Here is a 20,035-nt window from a genome sequence, read left to right as displayed (position 1 = left end):
CCCCGTCTGGGAGATGAGGAGCACCTCTGCCCGGCCGCCCCATCTGGGAGGTGAGGAGCGCCTCTGCCTGGCCGCCACCCCGTCTGGGAGGAAGTGAGGAGCGCCTCTGCCCGGCTGCCCCATCTGGGAAGTGAGGAGCGCCTCTGCCCGGCCGCCACCCCATATGGGAAGTGAGGAGCGCCTCTGCCCGGCCACCCCGTCTGGGAGGTGAGGAGTGCCTCTGCCCGGCTGCCACCCTGTCTGGGAGGAAGTGAGGAGCACCTCTGCCCGGCTGCCCCGTCTGGGAGATGAGGAGCACCTCTGCCCGGCCGCCCCATCTGGGAGGTGAGGAGCGCCTCTGCCTGGCCGCCACCCCGTCTGGGAGGAAGTGAGGAGCGCCTCTGCCCGGCCGCCACCCCGTATGGGAAGTGAGGAGCGCCTCTGCCCGGCCGCCCCGTCTGGGAAGTGAGGAGCACCTCTGCCCGGCCGCCCTGTCTGGGAGGTGAGGGGTGCCTCTGCCCAGCTGCCACCCCGTCTGGGAGGAAGTGAGGAGCACCTCTGCCCGGCTGCCCCGTCTGGGAGATGAGGAGCACCTCTGCCCGGCCGCCCCATCTGGGAGGTGAGGAGCGCCTCTGCCTGGCCGCCACCCCTTCTGGGAGGAAGTGAGGAGCGCCTCTGCCCAGCTGCCCCATCTGGGAAGTGAGGAGCGCCTCTGCCCGGCCGCCACCCCGTATGGGAAGTGAGGAGCGCCTGTGCCTGGCCACACCGTCTGGGAGGTGAGGAGCGCCTCTGCCCGGCCGCCCCGTCTGGGAGGTGAGGAGCGCCTCTGCCCGGCCACCACCCCATCTGGGAGGAAGTGAGGAGCACCTCTGCCCAGCCGCCCCGTCTGGGAAGTGAGGAACGCCTCTGCCCGGCCACCCCGTCTGGGAAGTGAGGAGTGCCTCTGCCTGGCCGCCACCCCGTCTGGGAGGAAGTGAGGAGCGCCTCTGCCTGGCTGCCCCATCTGGGAAGTGAGGAGCGCCTCTGCCCAGCCGCCACACCGTCTGGGAAGTGAGGAGCACCTTTGCCTGGCCGCCCCGTCTGGGAGGTGAGGAGCGCCTCTGCCCGGCCGCCCAGTCTGGGAAGTGAGGAGCGCCTCTGCCCGGCCGCCCTGTCTGGGAGGTGAGGAGCGCCTCTGCCTGGCTGCCACCCTGTCTGGGAGGAAGTGAGGAGCGCCTCTGCCCAGCTGCCCCATCTGGGAAGTGAGGAGCGCCTCTGCCCGGCCGCCACCCCGTATGGGAAGTGAGGAGCGCCTCTGCCCGGCCGCCCCGTCTGGGAAGTGAGGAGCACCTCTGCCCGGCCGCCCCGTCTGGGAGGTGAGGGGTGCCTCTGCCCAGCTGCCACCCCGTCTGGGAGGAAGTGAGGAGCACCTCTGCCCGGCTGCCCCGTCTGGGAGATGAGGAGCACCTCTGCCCGGCCGCCCCATCTGGGAGGTGAGGAGCGCCTCTGCCTGGCCGCCTCCCCTTCTGGGAGGAAGTGAGGAGCGCCTCTGCCCAGCTGCCCCATCTGGGAAGTGAGGAGCGCCTCTGCCCGGCCGCCACCCCGTATGGGAAGTGAGGAGCGCCTGTGCCTGGCCACACCGTCTGGGAGGTGAGGAGCGCCTCTGCCCGGCCGCCCCGTCTGGGAGGTGAGGAGCGCCTCTGCCCGGCCACCACTCCATCTGGGAGGAAGTGAGGAGCACCTCTGCCCAGCCGCCCCGTCTGGGAAGTGAGGAGTGCCTCTGCCCGGCCACCCCGTCTGGGAAGTGAGGAGTGCCTCTGCCTGGCCGCCACCCCGTCTGGGAGGAAGTGAGGAGCGCCTCTGCCTGGCTGCCCCATCTGGGAAGTGAGGAGCGCCTCTGCCCAGCCGCCACACCGTCTGGGAAGTGAGGAGCACCTCTGCCCGGCCGCCCCGTCTGGGAGGTGAGGAGCGCCTCTGCCCGGCCGCCCAGTCTGGGAAGTGAGGAGCGCCTCTGCCCAGCCGCCCTGTCTGGGAGGTGAGGAGCGCCTCTGCCTGGCCGCCATCCCGTCTGGGAGGAAGTGAGGAGCGTCTCTGCCTGGCCGCCCCGTCTGGGAAGTGAGGAGCGCCTCTGCCCGGCCGCCCCGTCTGGGAAGTTAGAAGCGCCTCTGCCCGGCCGCCCCCTCTGGGAAGTGAGGAGCGCCTCTGCCCGGCCGCCCCGTCTGGGAGGTGAGGAGCGCCTCTGCCTGGCTGCCACCCCGTCTGGGAGGAAGTGAGGAGCACCTCTGCCAGGCCGCCCCGTCTGGGAGGTGAGGAGCGTCTCTGCCCGGCCGCCCCGTCTGGGAAGTGAGGAGCGCCTCTGCCCGGCGGCCCTGTCTGGGAGGAGAAATTCTTCTGCCTTGGGATGCTGTTGATCTATGGCCTTTCCCCCAGCCCCGTGCTCTCTGAAACATGTGCTGTGTCAACTCAGGGTTAAATGGATTAAGGGCAGTGCAAGATGTGCTTTGTTAAACAGATGCTTGAAGGCAGCATGCTCTTTAAGAGTCATCACCACTCCCTAATCTCAAGTGCCCAGGGGCACAAACACTGCAGAGGGCCACAGGGTCCTCTGCCTAGGAAAACCAGAGACCTTTGTTCATGTGTTTATCTCCTGACCTTCTCTCCACTATTATCCTATGACCCTCCCATATCCCCCTCTCCGAGAAACACCCAAGAATGATCAATAAATACTTCATAAATAAAAAAAAAGAAAGAAAAAAAAAAAGAAATCATACAGTACTTGTCCTTTTGTGATTGGCTCATTTTGCTTAAAATAACGTCTTTAGAGTTCGTCCATGTAGGATGTTTCAGAATTTCCTTCCTTTTTAGCGCCAAATAATATGCCACTGTATGTATATGTCACATGTACATTCATTCACTGATGGACACCTGAGTTACTTCCATTTTTAGCTATTGTGAATAATGCTGCTATGAATATGGGTATACAAATATCTCTTCAATACCCTGCTTTCACTTTCTTTGGAGTATATATCTAAAGTGGAACTGCTGGATCATATGGTAATTCCATGTTTAATTCTCTAGAGAATCATCATACTGTTTTCTCCTTTTCTTAAAATTTTAAGTCATATGGCCAATATTAATAATTATATCTTTCTAGTAAGATTCACACATAGGACAGCAGTGGTCAGTTGCTTTATTTCTAATGTTGCAACTATCCTATAGCTAGTCAAGACATACCTTTAAGTAACTAGTCTTGCCAATGACTGATGAGGAAAGCTGCATGCTACTCATCAGTCAACAAGCATCTTGCATATCTACGACCACCCAGCATGGGGTACAAAGTAATCCGAAGTCATCCAATCCTTCGGATTGGGTTCCAGTTATAGACAGTAATACAAAGGTAAATACAGCATAGTCACTGTCCTCAAGAAATTCAGGGAGTAGAAAAGGAGGTAGACAGAAAAGTAAATGATCACAATAGGGCTAAGTGCTACCATAGAGTACTTCAGAAAGTATACCCTTACCTAGAAATATAAGAATGCTGAGGCCATGAAAATGTTTGCAGTTTCATAGGCTAATGTGAGTCAAATCTATATGTTAATTATCTTTTGGGTGTCAAGACATAAGGAACTCTGATACTTTTTAAAGGTCTCGCTTGTCTAGAAAACCTCTTCCTTTTTCAGGTAGAAGAGTACCTAATTCGTTTTTCTTTTTTCAGCATCACCAGGAAATCAAAGAGAACTAAAAGGAGGAAGAACTCATATATCTTCCTCTTACCCTGTCTCCTACACAAAGAGAAAGTTTCCACTCTTAAAAATGCAAGGTTTAGGCCGGGTGTAGTAGCTGATGTCTATAATCCCAGCACTCTGGGAGGCTGAGGCAGGTGCATCACTTGAGGTCAGGAGTTCAAGATCAGCCTGGCCAACATGGTTGAAAGCTTGTCGCTACTAAAAAATACAAAAATTAGCCAGGTGTGGTGGTGCATGCCTGTAATCCCAGCTACTTGGGAGGCTGAGGCAGGACAATCGCTTGAACTCAGGAGGCGGAGGTTGCAGTGAGCCAAGATCATGCCACTGCACTTCAGCCTGGGTGACAGAGCGAGACTCCGCCTCAAAAAATAAATAAATAAATAAAAAAGAGTTAAGGTGCTTATTTTATCACTGAAGAATTACCAATCTTGGAAACAACCCAATGTCCATTGACAGATGAATGAGTAAACAAAATGTAGTAAGGCACAGTGGCACAAGCCTGTATACCCAGCTACTTGGGAGGCTGAGGTGGGAGAATTGCTTGAGCCCAGGAGTTTGAGGTCAGCCTAGGCAACACAGCAAGACTCTATCTCTAAACAAAACAAAACACTCCAAAAAACTTAAAAACAAAAGGTATTATATATAAATAACAAAATGCTATTCGGTTTTAAAAAGGAATGAAATTCTGATTCAGGCTACAATATAGATGAATCCCGAACATATGCTAAGTCAAATAAGCCAGTCACAGGACTAATATTGAATGATTCTTCTTCTATGACATACCTAGAATAGTCAAATTCATAGACAGAAAGCAGAATGGTGGTTGCCAGAAGCTGGGAGAAGAGGGGAGTGGACTTGGTATTTAATGGGTATGGAGTTTTGGTTTTGTAAGACTAAAAAGTTCCAGATAGTGGTGATGGTTGCATAAAAATGTGAATGTACTTAATGCCACAGAACTGTACACTTAAAAATGGCTAAAATGATAAATTTTATGATACATATCCTTTACCAGAATAAGAAACAAACAAAAATAATTACCAATCAAAAAACAAAAAACATAAAAATAAAAAAATAAAAATCACAACCTTGTGATCATGTAAAATGATAGACCGTATACATTTTGTGCTGCTGTGAGGAGGATCTCTTGGCTGTCTCCAACATCTTCCTTTTATTTATTTATTTTTTGAGATGGACTCTTGCTCTGTCACCCAGGCTGGAGTGCAATGGCATGATGTCAGCTCACTGTAACTTCCACCTCCCAGGTTCAAGCAATTCTCCTGCCTCAGCCTCCCGAGTAGGTGGGATTACAGGCGCGCACCACCACACCAGGGTAGTTTTTATACTTTTACTGGGGATGGGTTTTCACCATGTTGGCCAGGCTGGTCTCAAACTCCTGACCTCAGGTGATCTGCCTGTCTTGGCCTCCCAAAGTGCTGGGATTACAGGTGTGAGCCACTGCGCCTGGCCCAACATCTTCCTTTTTTTTTTTTTTTTAATTTGAGATGGGGTTTCGCTCTTGTTGCCCAGGCTGGAGTACAATGGCGCAATCTTGACTCACCCACCGCAATCTCTGCCTCCAGGGTTCAAGAGAGTCTCCTACCTCACCCTCCCGAGTAGCTGGGATTATAGGCATGCACCGCCACGCCCAGCTAATTTTTTGTATTTTTAGTAGAGATGGGGTTTCTCCATGTTGGTCAGGTTGGTCTCGAACTCTCAACCTCAGGTGATCCACCTGCCTCGGCCTCCCAAAGTGCTGGGATTACGGGCATGAGCCACCACGCCCAGCCCAACATCTTCCTTTTAAACTTACTTTATTTATCGGTAATTAATACAATTCTTGAAGTACTAAAAACAAAACACTGACATGTACCTGTTTTTAATTGCATCACTTACCACTTTAGAAGGCAGTTTCTGAAAAAGTTCGCTAATGAGACGTCCTGATGGATTTGTAGCTACAACTATGGCTTCAAGAAGCTGCTCCAGGATCTCCTTCAAGTAAGTTGGAGAAGACTGGTAATGTGAAGAAAAAAGTACTTTGTAAGAGAAATAATAAAATGCTGAATACTACATAGCTTCTAAAATCGTAAAGCTAATTCAAAACAGCAACTTTTTTTTTTTTTTGAGATGGAGAGGCTGGAGTACAGTGGCACAATTTCAGCTCACTGCAACCTCCACCTCCTGGGTTTAAGTAATTCTCCTGCCTCAGCCTCCCAAGTAGCTGGAATTATAGGCGTGGCCACCAGGCCCAGCTAAATTTTAATTTTTAGTAGAGACGGGGTTTCACTATGTTGGCCAGGCTGGTCTTGAACTGCTGACCTCGTGTCCGCCCACCTCGGCCTCTCAAAGTGCTGGCATTACTGGCATGAGCCACTGTGCCTGGCCAAAAAACGCAACTCCTAAGCAGTACTTATTTTAACTCCAAATTCCAGGAATACCCCATAATGTTCTGATGCTGGACATAGGCACTGTATCCCTAGAACAACCTATATGAACCTAATGAGGTGCCTTATATTATTTTTGCAACAAAATCCCTTGTACTAGGTCCTTTTACTGAACCTTTTTCTACAGTAAATATTGTAATGGCAAAGTTTAAGTGCTACAAATGTAAAATGAGCAACTGAGCAGGAGAAAACATGTCCCATAATAGTTCATCATTTCTATATCTGCTGTTCACATCTATTGAAGTCTTCATATTCTTATAGGACAATGACTACTTTAACATAGAGTTGGGACTACATACTTTTAACCATGGGGTGCTCTACCAGGTCTAACTGAATTCAAATTAAGTCAAAACTAAATAGCGATTAAGTAAATCAATGTACACCATTTCTGTTCTTTAGACTCACTGGTTTATACCTAGCTTAGTCACTGTTTCAACATAGGAAGTATATGCCCCAAAGAGTACTTGACCAGGGAGGGTCCAAGTCTGAAGCAAGTTTCTAGAATAAGCAATGGAATGTCTCAGTCAAGGATTAAATTATGCTTCTAGTCCAAATCATTCTTTGTACATATAAAATAAAGAGTAATTTTTTTTTGGTTTAAATCATAGAAGTACTGGTATTCTGTCCTAATCTAACAGAAGCTCTTTTTATTTAGTATAGATAGTCTCAATTTTAAGATCCAACACTTTTTTTCCTCCCCATTCTGTTGCCCAGGTTGGAGTGAAGTGGCGTGACCATGGCTCACTGCAGCCTCTAACTCCAGGGCTCAAGCAATCCTCCCACATTAGTTTTTCAAGTAGCTAGGACCACAGATGTGTACCACCATGCTTGGCTAATTTTTTTACTTTTTGTAGACATGGGCGCCTCGCTACATTGCCCAAGCTGGTCTCAAACACTTGGGCTCAAGTGATCCTCCAGTCTCAGCTTCCTAAGTGTTGGGATTGCAGGCGTGAGCCACCGCACCAGACCAAGAAAATCATCCTTAATTTAAAAATTAGAAACCTGAAAATTTCTTCTCCCTCCATGAGAATCATTGAGTTATAAAGAGTCTTGGGGTCTGGCATGATGGCTCACGCCTGTAATCCCAAGCACTTTGGGAAGGTGAAGTGGGAGGATCACCTGAGGTCAAGAGCTCGAGACCAGTCTGGCCAACATGGTGAAACCTCATCTATACTAAAAATACAAAAATTAGCTGGTGTGGTGACAGGCATCTGCAATCGCAGATACTCAAGAGGCTGAGGCAGAAGAATCGTTTGAACCCAAGAGGTGGAGGTTGCAGTGAGCTATGATCGTGCCATTGCACTCCAGCCTGGGCCAAAAAGCAAGACACTGTCTCAAAAAAACAAAATTTGAAAGAGGCTTGGGAGGTATAAATGTGAATGTACAAGACCCTCCCAATTTCTCATCAATTATGCATTACAGAAATATGGGCAAGTCCTGAATACAGGCATTTTAATTTTTTGACTAGAGCCCGGAAGGCCTACACTAAGGGTGGGGCCTCTGCAAGCAGTGTTCTACCGAAGAAAGCATAGGCTGCTTCTCCTGTATTCATATCAGAGAGTAAAATTCCAGGAAATTCCTATTTTTAGCCTTCTATCTAGTTCCAATCACTTAACTACTTAAAGAAATTGACAAGGTGCTGAGGAACTATATACATGTATTTACATATTACATATAAAATATAAAATTTTATACATATAAAAATAATATATACGAACTACATGTATATGTGTATGTGTATATATATATATTTTGTGTCTGTCTGTCTATCTATCTATCTATCTATATTTTCTTGAGACAGAGTCTCATTCTACAACCCAGGCTGGAGTACAGTGGCATGATCTCAGCTCATTGTAACCTCTGCCTCCCGGGTTCAAGCCATTCTCCTGCCTCAGCCTCCTGAGTAGCAGGGACTACAGATGCCCACCACCATGCCCAGCTAATTTTTGTATTTTTAGTAGAAATGGCGTTTCACCATGTTGGCCAGGCTGGTCTCAAACTCCTGACCTCAGGTGATCTGCTGCCTTGGCCTCCCAAAGTGCTGGGATTACAGGGGTGAGCCACAGCACCTGACTAGGAACTGTATTTTGAGACTCTAAGAAGTAATTGTGTTTTTGAGAAATTCACCCATCACTGCTTCTCTGTATTCCAGCAAAAGGCCTATGTAAATAAGTTACAGAAGAAAAGGGAATATTCTGCATTGTGCTTCTTACAATTTAGCTGTAGAAAAGAGTCGTGATCCCCTCTACTATACTTTTTTCTCTTTTCAAACATGTCTTTTTATTTTCTGTCTTTCATTTTTTTTTGAGATGGAGTCTCACTCTGTCGCCCAGTCTGGAGTACAGTGGCGCCATCTCGGCTCACTGCACCCTCCACCTCCCGGGTTCAAGCGATTATTCTGCCTCAGCCTCCAGAGTAGCTGGGATTACAGGCATGTGCCACCACGCCTAGCTAATTTTTGTATTTTTGGCAGAGACGGGGTTTTACCATGTTGGCCAGGCTGTTCTTGAACTCCTAACCTCAAGTGATCCTCCCGCCTTGGCCTCCCAAAGTGCTGGGATTACAGGTGTGAGCCACCGCGCCTGGCCATGAAGCATGTGTCTTTATTTAGTAAATATTTATCAGCACCTACATGTCAGGTATAGTGTAGATATGAGGAATAAATGAACAAGAAGATACCTGCTTAGGAGCTATCATTCTACTTGGGGAAAGAGAGAAAAACATGTAAACTAGTACGTTATTTCACATACAGTGACATTATAAAAACTGAAGACAACCCTGTGATGACAGGGTGGGGTAGGGGCTGAAAAGAAGGAAGGCAGAGCAAACAATGGAGATAGGGTGGTCAGGAAAGTCCTGTCTCAGTAGACACCATTTTAGATGGTGTTAGAACAATAAAAAAGAGCCAGTCACCGGAAAAGCCAAAGGAAGCATTTTCTACGCAGAAGAACAACTGCAAAATTCCAGAGGCAGAAACACACCCGGTATGTTCTAGGAACAGTAACCATTCTAACCTACAGAAATATTCCTCACTAAGGTGATTACATTCCAACTTCTAATCACAACACTGCCTTTCCTTACATGATGTCTCAATGTAGCAATACTGGGCTAATCCTTGATAATATCAAGATTCTCTTTAAAACTGAGCAGGAAATATGCATTAATGTAAGTACAATTCATGAAAATCACCACACATGGCACACGTTGTCCAGGATATCCTAGGATCCCTTAAAAATGGAGTGGAGCTCTCTGGCTGAATGTCCTTTTATCCTCCCAGTACCAATACAATTGCACAGGAATTCTAGTTGCCCACAACAGCCCAGAGGGAATCACAAGCAGGGGCCCTCTCTGCCTTCCAAGAGCCCATCCATCACAAGTTTCAGCTACACACTTACTCCTTCAGTCACTGTGCCCTGATTGTCTTGCCCATCTTCATCATCATCTTCGTCATCTGCTTCTCCTTTCTGAACAAACTCATTTCTTGTTCGAAGGTACAAATCCCAGAGTTTGCAAGCGGCTTTATATTCAGGAGAATCTGGCTGTATGTTAGCAAAGAGAAAAAAAAAATCACTTTAGTAGCGTATTGGAAATGAGTTGCTACTTTTAAAGCACCTGTTTCAGCAAAGACCAAAAATTCTATTACAAATTTTAACATCCTCATAATTAAAACATATATGGGTCTAAATCCCGCTTCCAAAAAATTAAGTGTATGTTTTAAAGACATTCTGAAATCAAATTATTTATGTCTTATCTCATTACAGAAAGACTTGAGGCAGAAGAAAAATGATTTGCTAAATTAAAACTAATTATGACCGGGCATGGTGGCTCACGCCTGTAATGCCAGCACTTTGGGAGGCCAAGGCAGGCGGATCATGAGGTCAAGAGATCGAGACCATCCTGGCCAACATGGTGAAACCCCGTCTCTACTAAAAATACAAAAATTAGCTGGGCGTGGTGGTACGCACCTGTGGTCCCAGCTACTCGGGAGGCTGAGGCAGGAGAATCACTTGAACCAGAGAGGCAGAGGTTGCAGTGAGCCAAGATTGCGCCACTGCACTCCAGCCTGGTGACAGAGCAAGACTCTGTCTTAAAAAAAAAAAAAAAAAAACCCAAAAAAACTAATTATTATTAATACACTAAGAAAGACAACTTAAAGGATAAGATTTGATTTAAAGGATAGAAGCTAATGATGGTTCTGATGTTATTAATACTTCTAGTTTGAAATTCTTTAATACCTTGTTTCAAAATGTCTGCTCATGAAGTATAGTGGGCATAATAAACTCTTGACTGAAACCTTCTAGTAAAAACAACGTTGGATGCAATGTTTAAAAAATAAAACTTTAAAAATGCATACATGGGATGCCAATAGGAAGTAAGGATGTTCATAAAATTAAAGGAGTAAAAGCAGGAACCCAGATGAAAACCCACAACACTTAAGTCAAATGTTCACTTTGAGGGCATTTATTTGTGATAAAACCAAGCTTTCATTTCCAAGGCTTCTCTGGGCAGCAAGGAGGGAAGACAAAGGTCAGGGTCTACCAGCAGTTGGGAATCCAAAGGCCACGGCTGCACTGTTAGTGGGAACTCAAATCAGTTTCTACACTGCCAGGGAGCAAGGACAACTGCCCATCTCAACCTCTACCTATCTAAACTCATGCCTATCTCAAACCATGGCACTGAGAGGAGAGGAGAGGCATGAAATGAATCTCGGAGAACTCTTCATCATAAGTTAGCCTTAACAAAGACAGGCCAGTCATCCTGGACAAGCAACAAATCATTTCTGGATGAAACCAACTTCAATTTAATGCTCCAATGATCTCTACAGATAAAGTTCCAACGAATATGAGTCCATAGTAAAAAAACATGAGGCACATAAGAATCAAAGAATCACAGGAGAAAGCTAGCAAAAATGACAGTGACAACAAATATATGTTAGATATCGGAATTCAAATAATTAGATTATCAGAATAATCTACCATAGAATAAAAAACAGATGTGTTAAAAATGTTTAAAAGTTCGGCATGGTGGCCAGGCGCGGTGGCTCACGCCTGTAATCCCGTAATCCCAGCACTTTGGGAGGCCGAAGCAAGGGGATCACGGGGTCAGGAAATTGAGACCATCCTGGCTAACACAGTGAAACCTCGTCTCTACTGAAAATACAAAAAAATTAGCTGGGTGTGGTGGCGGGTGCCTGTAGTCCCAGCTACTCAGGAGGCTGAGGCAGGAGAATGGCGTGAACCAGAGAGGCGGAGCTCCAGCCTGGGTGACAAAGCGAGACTCCGTCTCAAAAAAAAAAAAAAAAAAGTTGGACATGGTGGCGCACACCTGTAGTCCTGGCTACTTAGGTGGCTGAGGCAGGAGGATCACTTAAGCCGAGGAGTTTAAGGCTGCAGTGAGCTACAACTGCCTGTGAATAGCCAGTGCACTCCGGCCTGGGTGACAGAGCAAGACTTTCTCTCTTTAAAAAAAACAAAAAGTTTAAAGAAACAATGAGTTTGAAAACAATGAGCAAAGTCCTACAGACTCTAAAACAGACGCTACTTCCTATATGCAGAAAAATTAAAATGCAAATACTAAATTTATATTTAACTAATTTAAGAGATTTCACCAAGAAAATTGAAAGAACTAAAAGAAAAAAAAAAAAAGATTATCTAAAAAGCAACACAGATGCTGGGCACGGTGGCTCACGCCTGTAATCCCAGCACTTTGGGAGGCTGAGGCAAGTGGATCACCTGAGGTGGGGAGTTCAAGTCCAGCCTGGCCAACATGGTGAAACCCTGTGTCTACTAAAATACAAAAATTAGCCGGGCGTGGTGGCAGGCGCCTGTAATCCCAGCTACTCAGGGGCTGAGGCAGGAGAATCACTTCAACCCAGGAGTCAGAGGAAGCAGTGAGCCAAGATCACATCACCGCACTCCAGCCTGGGCATCAGAGCCAGACTCTATCACAAAAAAAAAAAAAAAAAAAGGCAACACAGACACAAAAGCAGGAAATATGAAAAGTTAAGAGAAATGGAAACCTGTGGGAAGTCTAATATAACACCCAATCAGAGTTACTACAAGAACAGAGCAAAGGCAAAATGCAAAGACATGGCTAAGAACTTTCCAAAGATGATGAGAAACACCAACCTAAGATTTATGAAGCATTACTACTCGCAAATTCTATAAAGATATCCACATCTAAATATATCACAATGAAACTATAAAATACAAAAGAGAAAAGGATACTAAAGATAGCCAGAAAAGACAAGACAGATAACCTTTAAAGGAACTACAATCATACTGGCGGATGACTTCTCAATAGCAAAATGGAATGAAGAATAAAGAAAGTAATAATAATGAATGGTACTGACTCTACAAATCAATATTATTATTATCATTGTTTTTAAAGACAGGATCTCACTGTTGCCCAGGCTGGAGTGCAGTGGCATGATCATAGCACGCTGCGGCCTTGAACTCTTGGGCTCAAATGATCCTTCCACCTCAGCCCCTCAAGTAGCTGGGACTACTGGTGCACGCCACCATGCTCAGCCAATTAAAACAATTTTTTTTTTTTTGTAGAGATGGGGTCTTAGCACACTGCCTAGGCTGGTTTCACACTCTTGGCTTCAAGCAATTCTCCTGCCTCAACCTTCCAAAGCGCTGGGATTATAGGCATAAGCCATCATGCCTGGCTGAATAGCATTTTATGGCAGGGGTCCCCAACCCCCAAGCCACGAACAGCTACCAGTCCATGGCCTGTTTGGAACTGGGCCGCACAGCAGGAGGTGGGCAGCAGGCAAGACAGCATTATCGCCTGAGCTCCTCCTGTCACATCAGCAGTGGCATTAGATTCTCATAGGAGTGTGAACCCTATTGTGAACTGAGCATGCAAGAGATCTAGGCTGTGAGCTCCTTATAAGAATCTAATGCCTGATGATATGAGAAGGAAGAGTTTCATCCTGCCCCTGCCCCCTACATCCACTGCTGCCCATGGAAAAATTGTCTTCCACAAAACTGGTCCCTGGTGCCAAAAATCTTGGGGATCACTGTTCTATGAGATTCAAAAATTGCCACAAAAGAACTAAAGTACACAGCATCAGCATTACAAATAAGGAAAAGAGTGATCAGAGTTGAATTATTCTAAAGTCTTTGTATTGTTTGGAGGATTAAGAACCTGATTAGCTTCTGACTTTGATAAGTTAATTATGCATATTAAAACTTCTTAGATAAGAACTAAAAGATTATCCATAGGTGTTACAATTTCCAAATTTTAGAGGTAATAAGAGGAAAAAAGTTTTGAAAAAAAATGAAATCAAAAGAAGGCATAGAGAAAAAAATAACAAAATGCATTGAAGAGTGAAATAAACTGAGTAAGGTGGTGTGTACCTGCAGTCCTAGCTACCTGGTAGGCTGAGGTGGGATGACTGCTTGAGTCCAGGAGTTTGAGTCTGGCCTCGGCAACTTAGTGAGACCTCATCTCTTAAAAATAAGGCCAGGCATGGTGGCTCACGCCTGTAATCCTAGCACTTTTGGGAGGCCGAGGCAGGCACATCACCTGAGGTCAGGAGTTCAGGACCAGCCTGGCCAACATGGCAAAACCCCGTAAAAATACAAAAATTGGCCGGGCATGAGGGTGGGTGCCTGTAATCCCAGCTACTCAGGAGGCTGAGGCAGGAGAATGGCGTGAACCCGGAAGGCAGAGCTTGCAGTGAGCCGAGATCACGCCACTGCACTCCAGCCTGGGCAACAGAGCGAGACTCCGCCTCAAAAAAAAAAAAAAGAAATGGCAAAGGGTCAAGTATAATTAACCTACCTACTTTCTAAACAGAAAAAGAAGTATAAAGCAAGCTGGGCATGGTGGTTCATGCCTGTAATCCCAGCACTTGGGAGACCGAGGCGGGTCGATCGCTTGAGCCCAGGAATTCAAGACTAGCCTGGGCAACATGGCGAAATCCCGTCTCTATCAAAAATACAAAAAATTAGCCATGTGTGATGGTGCGCACCTGTAGTCCCAGCTAATCAGGAGGCTAAGGTAGGAAGATTGCTTGAGCCCAGGAGACACGGGCTGCAGTGAGCCAAGATCACACCACTGCACTCCAGCCTGGGCAACAAAGGAGATCGTTGTCTCAAAAAAAAAAAAAAAAATTATAAAGCCAAAGTAATTAAAATAGAAATAGAATGGCCTAGTAACAGATAAACTGGCCTGTGGAACAGAATAAAAGGACAGAAACAGATCCATGAATACACGGAAATGATGACAGCAATGATTGAGAACAAATGCAGAGAGAATAGTGTTAGTTATACCTGTGGGAAAAAAATTGATTCCTACCTTATAAAAGACAAAAATCAATCCCAGCTGCATTTATTCCTACCTTATAAAAGACAAAAATCAATCCCAGCTGCATTAAAGGCTTATATGAAAGACAAAACTATAAAACTTTAAGAAAAGCATATTAATAGAAGAATATCTTGGGCAAGAGGAATCTCTGAAACAAGATACAAATAAACCCAATTTAAAGACTGATAAATTTGATTATACTAAAATAAAACATTTCTGTTCATCAAAAAATACCATGAAAGGTGAAAAGATATGCACACAGTGGGAGAAGATATTTGAAACACACAAAATCAAATAAAAAAATATAAAAAAACTGAAACACATATAATCAAAAAAGGTTTAGTATCCACAATAATTAAAAAATTTCTATGGCCGGGCATGGTCGCTCACGCCTGTTGTCCCAGCACTTTGGGAGGCCAAGGTGGATAGATCACTTGAGGTCAAGAGTTCAAGACTAGCCTGGCCAACATGGTGAAACCCCATCTCTACTAAAAATACAAAAATTAGCCGGCATTGTGGTGGGCACCTGTAATCCCAGCTACTCAGGAGGCTGAGGCAGGAGAATCACTTGAACCTGGGAAGAAGAGGCTGCAGTGAGCTGAGATCGTGCCACTGCACTCCAGCCTGGGCAACAGACTTTGTCTCAAAAAAAAAAAAAAAAAAATTCCTAAAGCCAGGAGTGGTGGCTCATGTCTGTAGTCCCAGCTACTCACGAGGCTGAGGCAGGAGGATCACTTGAGGCCAGGAGTTTGAGACCAGCCTGAGTAACATAGAGAGACTCTGTCTCTAAAAAAAAGAAAAAGAAAAAAAATTCCAGAAATATGAAAATGACTAACAAACCAAGAGAAAAATGGGCAAAAGATCTGAGCAGACAGAGAAATAAGAATAGTTCATAATCACATGAATGTGGGTTGGGCATAGTGGTTCACGCCCATAATCCCTGCACTTTGGGAGGCCAAGGCAGGCAGATTGCTTGAGCCCAGGAGTTCAAGACCAGCCTGGGAAACATGGTGAAACCCTGGTCTCTAAGAAACATGCAAAAATTAGCTGCGCATGGTGGCACGTGCCTGTAGTGCCAGCTACTCAGAAGGCTGAGGTGGGAGGATTGCTTGAACCTGGGAGACGGAGGTTGCGGTGAACCAAGATCTCACCACTGCACTCTAGCCCGTGTAACAGAGCAAGATCCTGTCTCAAAAGATAATAAATTAAAATACGTAAATAAATAAATAAAAATCATATGAATGTTCAGTCTCTACGAATAAGACAAATGCGAACTCAAGCCACAAAAAGAAACTACTACTCACCCGCCAGGTTTATAAATATTAAGAAGCCAATTATCAAATTGGTATCTTCCAATTGGTATCTTTCCAAATTTCATAATTTCTTACCTTGTAATAGGCCTTTGCGTTGTTAAAAAGAAGCTGGAAGTCAGCAGTCAGCAAATTAACATCATCATACTCTTCCATTTTTAGTTTCTGTTGGATTTTCATCAAGTCAATGGGCTGAGAAACCACTTCATAATAGTCTGGTTGATTTCTGTTATAATTTAAATTTTTTTAAAGGAGATATTAATCTGAAGCTTACAAAAAGTTTTATTTCAAAACTATTTATGGTAATGTTCAACATTCCAAGTGACAGAGCATATTAGAATCTTTCATGGACTTTGAAGCTTACTAAAAAAAAAAAAAAAAAAATCTGCCATCAAACTCACATTATTAGAACTAAAAGAGAATAAGAAAAGCAAGGTGCACATTCATTCCCTTTTCAAAACATATGTTAATGATATAAAAACCTAAATTAACGCCTGTGATGGTCTTTTATATGCTAAATATTTAATGTTTAGGGCGCCAACGCTAAACCTATGTCAATGGTATCCTTTATAAATGAAGATGACTTACCTTTCATAGTGCTCAAAAGTGTGAAAAGAGAGATATGTCTCAACACTCTTTATAAACTTACAAAACCGACTCTTTCTTCAGTAAGTGACCACATAATTTTTTTCTGCCAAGTACTATCAAATGCCTATCATAAATGCTGCTACAATATCAATTAATTACAAAGGAGGAAGATGAGCCCTTGGCTTACGTAGCTTAACAAAGATGAATGGACATCAGATACATCTAAACACAACCAAACTCTTGGGAAAAAAAAAAGCATGGGACTAAGAAATACAAAATTTGGCTTAGTGGTTATACGTTGCAGGAGAGGGGTAGTAAGGAACACACAAGAAACTTTGGAGGTAATTATAATGACAAAATTTCTTAAAATAACTAAGTAATTTCCTTCCTTAATTCCTTAATTTTAATGACAATTTCTTAAGTTCCCAAAATAACTTCTTGGGTTTAGGGTTCATGGATGTTTAGTATTTTTTCTGGCTTTCTTCAAATGAAGTTCCAGGAGACAAGTAAACCTACTGAAAAACGATGTGACTATTTTCTCAATTCTCCCACAGGGATAGGTATTCAGCCCCATTCTAGATGTGTAAGAGGTAAGTTATTACAAATAACATCATGGCAATTAAGGCTTAAATCTCTCTTGGAACCTTATCTGACAGGTTATAGCCATTCTTTTATTACATATAATATATTTAAATTATTTTTAAATTTGTATTCTGACATAAAAGTTGCAAAAATATTGCTTTTTTTCTGAACCATTTGAATAAGCTCTGACATGATGCCCCATCATGCCTGATAATTTAGTGTTTGTTTCTCACAAACAAGGACCACAACTCAACCATCAAAATCAGGAAGTGAATGTTAATACAGTACAGTTGACCACTGAACTGTGCAGGTCCACTTATATGGGAACTTTTTTCAACCAAAAAAATCAGAATATTGAGAAATCAGAGAAAAATCAGAAAGAATATTGATGTTGTCAGTGGTATCAAGGAACCTTCTCACAGCAAACATTAGGGCTCTGATAACTTAATATCCAAGATGGTCCTCTCCATCTGGGCCTACTGGACCCACAGTCCAGTGCTCCTTGCTGACGCAGGACCCCAGCAGTGTCTCAAGCTAAGGGAATTATCTGTAGACAATTGAGAATTCAATGAGGACATGTGCCTAGAAAGGACACTATCCCCCAGAATCACTGCTACAAGGTTCCTCACAAACATTTTCAGAATTACCACAAAGACAAAAGAAAAATCAGGATCCCAACCTCTCACTCTATGTCATATGGTCAAAACAGGGTCCCCCCATTTCAAAATGAAATACTTCTAATTTCTAACAGTACTAATTTTTTCTGAAATCAAACATACAGAAAACCATCAAATTAAAAATCATCCTTATAATCCAGAATAAATAGCACCATTTGCATTTTTATAGACATTCTTCCAGAGTTCTCTATAGGCACATGTACACACAAACCAAATTTAACATAAACAGGATTATATTGTATGTTCTTTCAAAACAACTTTTCTCTTTCAACAATAGGTGAGGGCAGTCTGGCATATGGCTGCAAAATAACCAAAATGCAAAGTTTTAGTCAGAATAATGAGAAACACTAGCCCTGGTGTGCAGAGAGCCTGCCGGCTACTCCCTACCCCATTCTCCCTTCTTCCCAGGATGACAGCATTCTAAGCTGCTGCCTGGCTACTAAAGACTATATTCTCAGCCAGCATGGTGTTGCATGCCTGTAGTCCCAGCTACTTGGGAGGTTGAGGGAGGACTGCTTGAGCCCAGGAGGTCAAGGCTGTAGCATGCAAAGACGGTGCTTGTGAGTAGCCTGCATTCCGGCCTATGTGACATGGCAAAACCTCGTCTCTAAGGAAAACAAAGCAAAACAAAACAAAACCTTAAAGACCATATTTATTCTCCAGCCTCACTGCAGCTAGGTTCTAGCCAATATGAGAGCTGAAGTGTGTCATATCCAAGTCATGTCCTTAACACTCATTCTTTTTCCATACTGGCTGGAAGGCAGCTGTGGTAGTGAGTCATCTCAGACCATGCAGGTAAGGGTGACACCACAAAGACCGCAGAATACAGTTGGCTAATACTTGTACCTTGACAACTTCACAGAACAGGACTTTCACACAAGAGAAATAAATTTCTCTTTTGTTTCAGCCATTGTTGATTCGGATGTCCTAGTACAAAGCAGACTAATACAGTAACTGAAACAAAGTATCAAAAAGGTATTCACAGATTATGTAGCTCTGAGCAATACTAATTCTCATAAATACTTGAGAAAAAAAATACATTCCACAGAGGAATGTCAGAAAAAAGGCACCATTATCTTCCAGGTTTAACATTACAGTGGTCCAGCACCCAAGGTGTGTATCCTCTGCCCCTCAGCACTAGCTTGCCAGCGAAAAGGAGGCAGCAGAGGGACGGTATCTTCTATAACAGTTGTTTTGTATACTTCAGTATGATGCTGCTACTCTATACCACATAATGGTTAAGAGCACAGGCTTTGGAGTCAGAACGACTTTAGTCTGAACACCAGTTATCTTTTAGTAGTTACAAGAACTTGTGCAAGTTCTCACCTATAAACTGTGATAACTCAGAATTTTAAATAAGATATGATCGGGAAAATGCTTGGTATTGTGTCTAGAATGTGGCAAACAATAAATACATGCTTTTACTACTTTATGCTAATTAAATAACAACTTTCAGAAGACTATTATTGATAAACCAACTCAAATATGGAGACGATTACCTCATTTTAAAAACAATGCTTCCTTTTTGGCCATGGCTAATTTGCTAATTTACAGGGCTCTCCTAATTCAGGATGATGACACTGCACTCTCATTGGCTCGCTTGTTGAGGTGAGAAATTTGCCTCCAGTTCAACTTAGAGCTTGGTAGCTACCCACTGTAGCATCAACAATCATGAATGAATCCAAATCTTTAGTTAACCCACAGCTTTCTACAGCTGCTGTTAACAAATTACCACAAACTTCAGGGCTTAAAACAAAACCCATTTATTATATTAGTTCTAGAGGTCAGAAGTCCAAAATGGGTCTCACTGGTCTAAAATCAAGGTATTAGCAGGGCTGCATGCTCTCTGGATGTTCTAGTACAGAGCATCTAGTGAAAAAGGTTTCCTTGCTTTTTTCAGCTTCTAGAGCTCACCTGCATCCCTTGGCTTGTAGTCTCCTTCCTCCAACTTCAAAGCCAGCAGTATAGCATCTTCAAATCTCTGACTGAACTTGTCTCCCTCTTCCCCATTTAAGGACCCTTGTGATTACACTGGACCCACATGGATAATCCAGGAAAACCGCTCCAATTCAAGATCAGCTGATTAGCAAACTTAATTCCCCTCTGCCATGTAACACAATATATTCACAGGTTTCAGGGATTGGAATGTGGAAATATTTGGGGACCAGTGTTCTGACTAACACACTCATATACGTTTTCAGAACAAATAACTTCAACTCCCAGAGGTTTTTTTTTTTTTGAGTCAAGAGTTTCACTCTTGTTGCCCAGGCTGCAGTGCAACGGCGTGATCTCTGCACACTGCAACCTCTGCCTCCTGGGTTCAAGTGATTCTCCTGCCTCAGCCTCCCGAGTAGCTGAGATTATAGGCGCACGCCACCATGCCTGGCTAATTTTGTATTTTTAGTAGAGATGGG

General features: G+C 44.3%; 1 protein-coding gene across 50 annotated transcripts in view; it reads right to left on the bottom strand.

The window, feature by feature from the left end:
* Window positions 1-20,035, bottom strand: part of PBRM1 (polybromo 1) — a 144,293-nt gene that overhangs the window by 111,351 nt on the left and 12,907 nt on the right. For all 50 annotated transcript variants that reach the window (XM_054483905.2, XM_063661081.1, XM_063661083.1 and 47 more), the window contains 3 exons: window positions 15,853-16,000; window positions 9,541-9,684; window positions 5,598-5,714 (listed from right to left, as the gene is read on the bottom strand). In XM_054483905.2, coding sequence (XP_054339880.1) covers window positions 5,598-5,714; window positions 9,541-9,684; window positions 15,853-16,000 — 409 coding nt within the window. The remainder of the gene's footprint in view (window positions 1-5,597; window positions 5,715-9,540; window positions 9,685-15,852; window positions 16,001-20,035) is intronic.

Source organism: Pongo pygmaeus, chromosome 2 (assembly GCF_028885625.2).
Source record: "Pongo pygmaeus isolate AG05252 chromosome 2, NHGRI_mPonPyg2-v2.0_pri, whole genome shotgun sequence".
Taxonomy (NCBI): Eukaryota; Metazoa; Chordata; class Mammalia; order Primates; family Hominidae; genus Pongo; species Pongo pygmaeus.
Note: the sequence above shows the minus strand (reverse complement) of the source record. Positions and strands in the feature narration are given on the sequence as shown.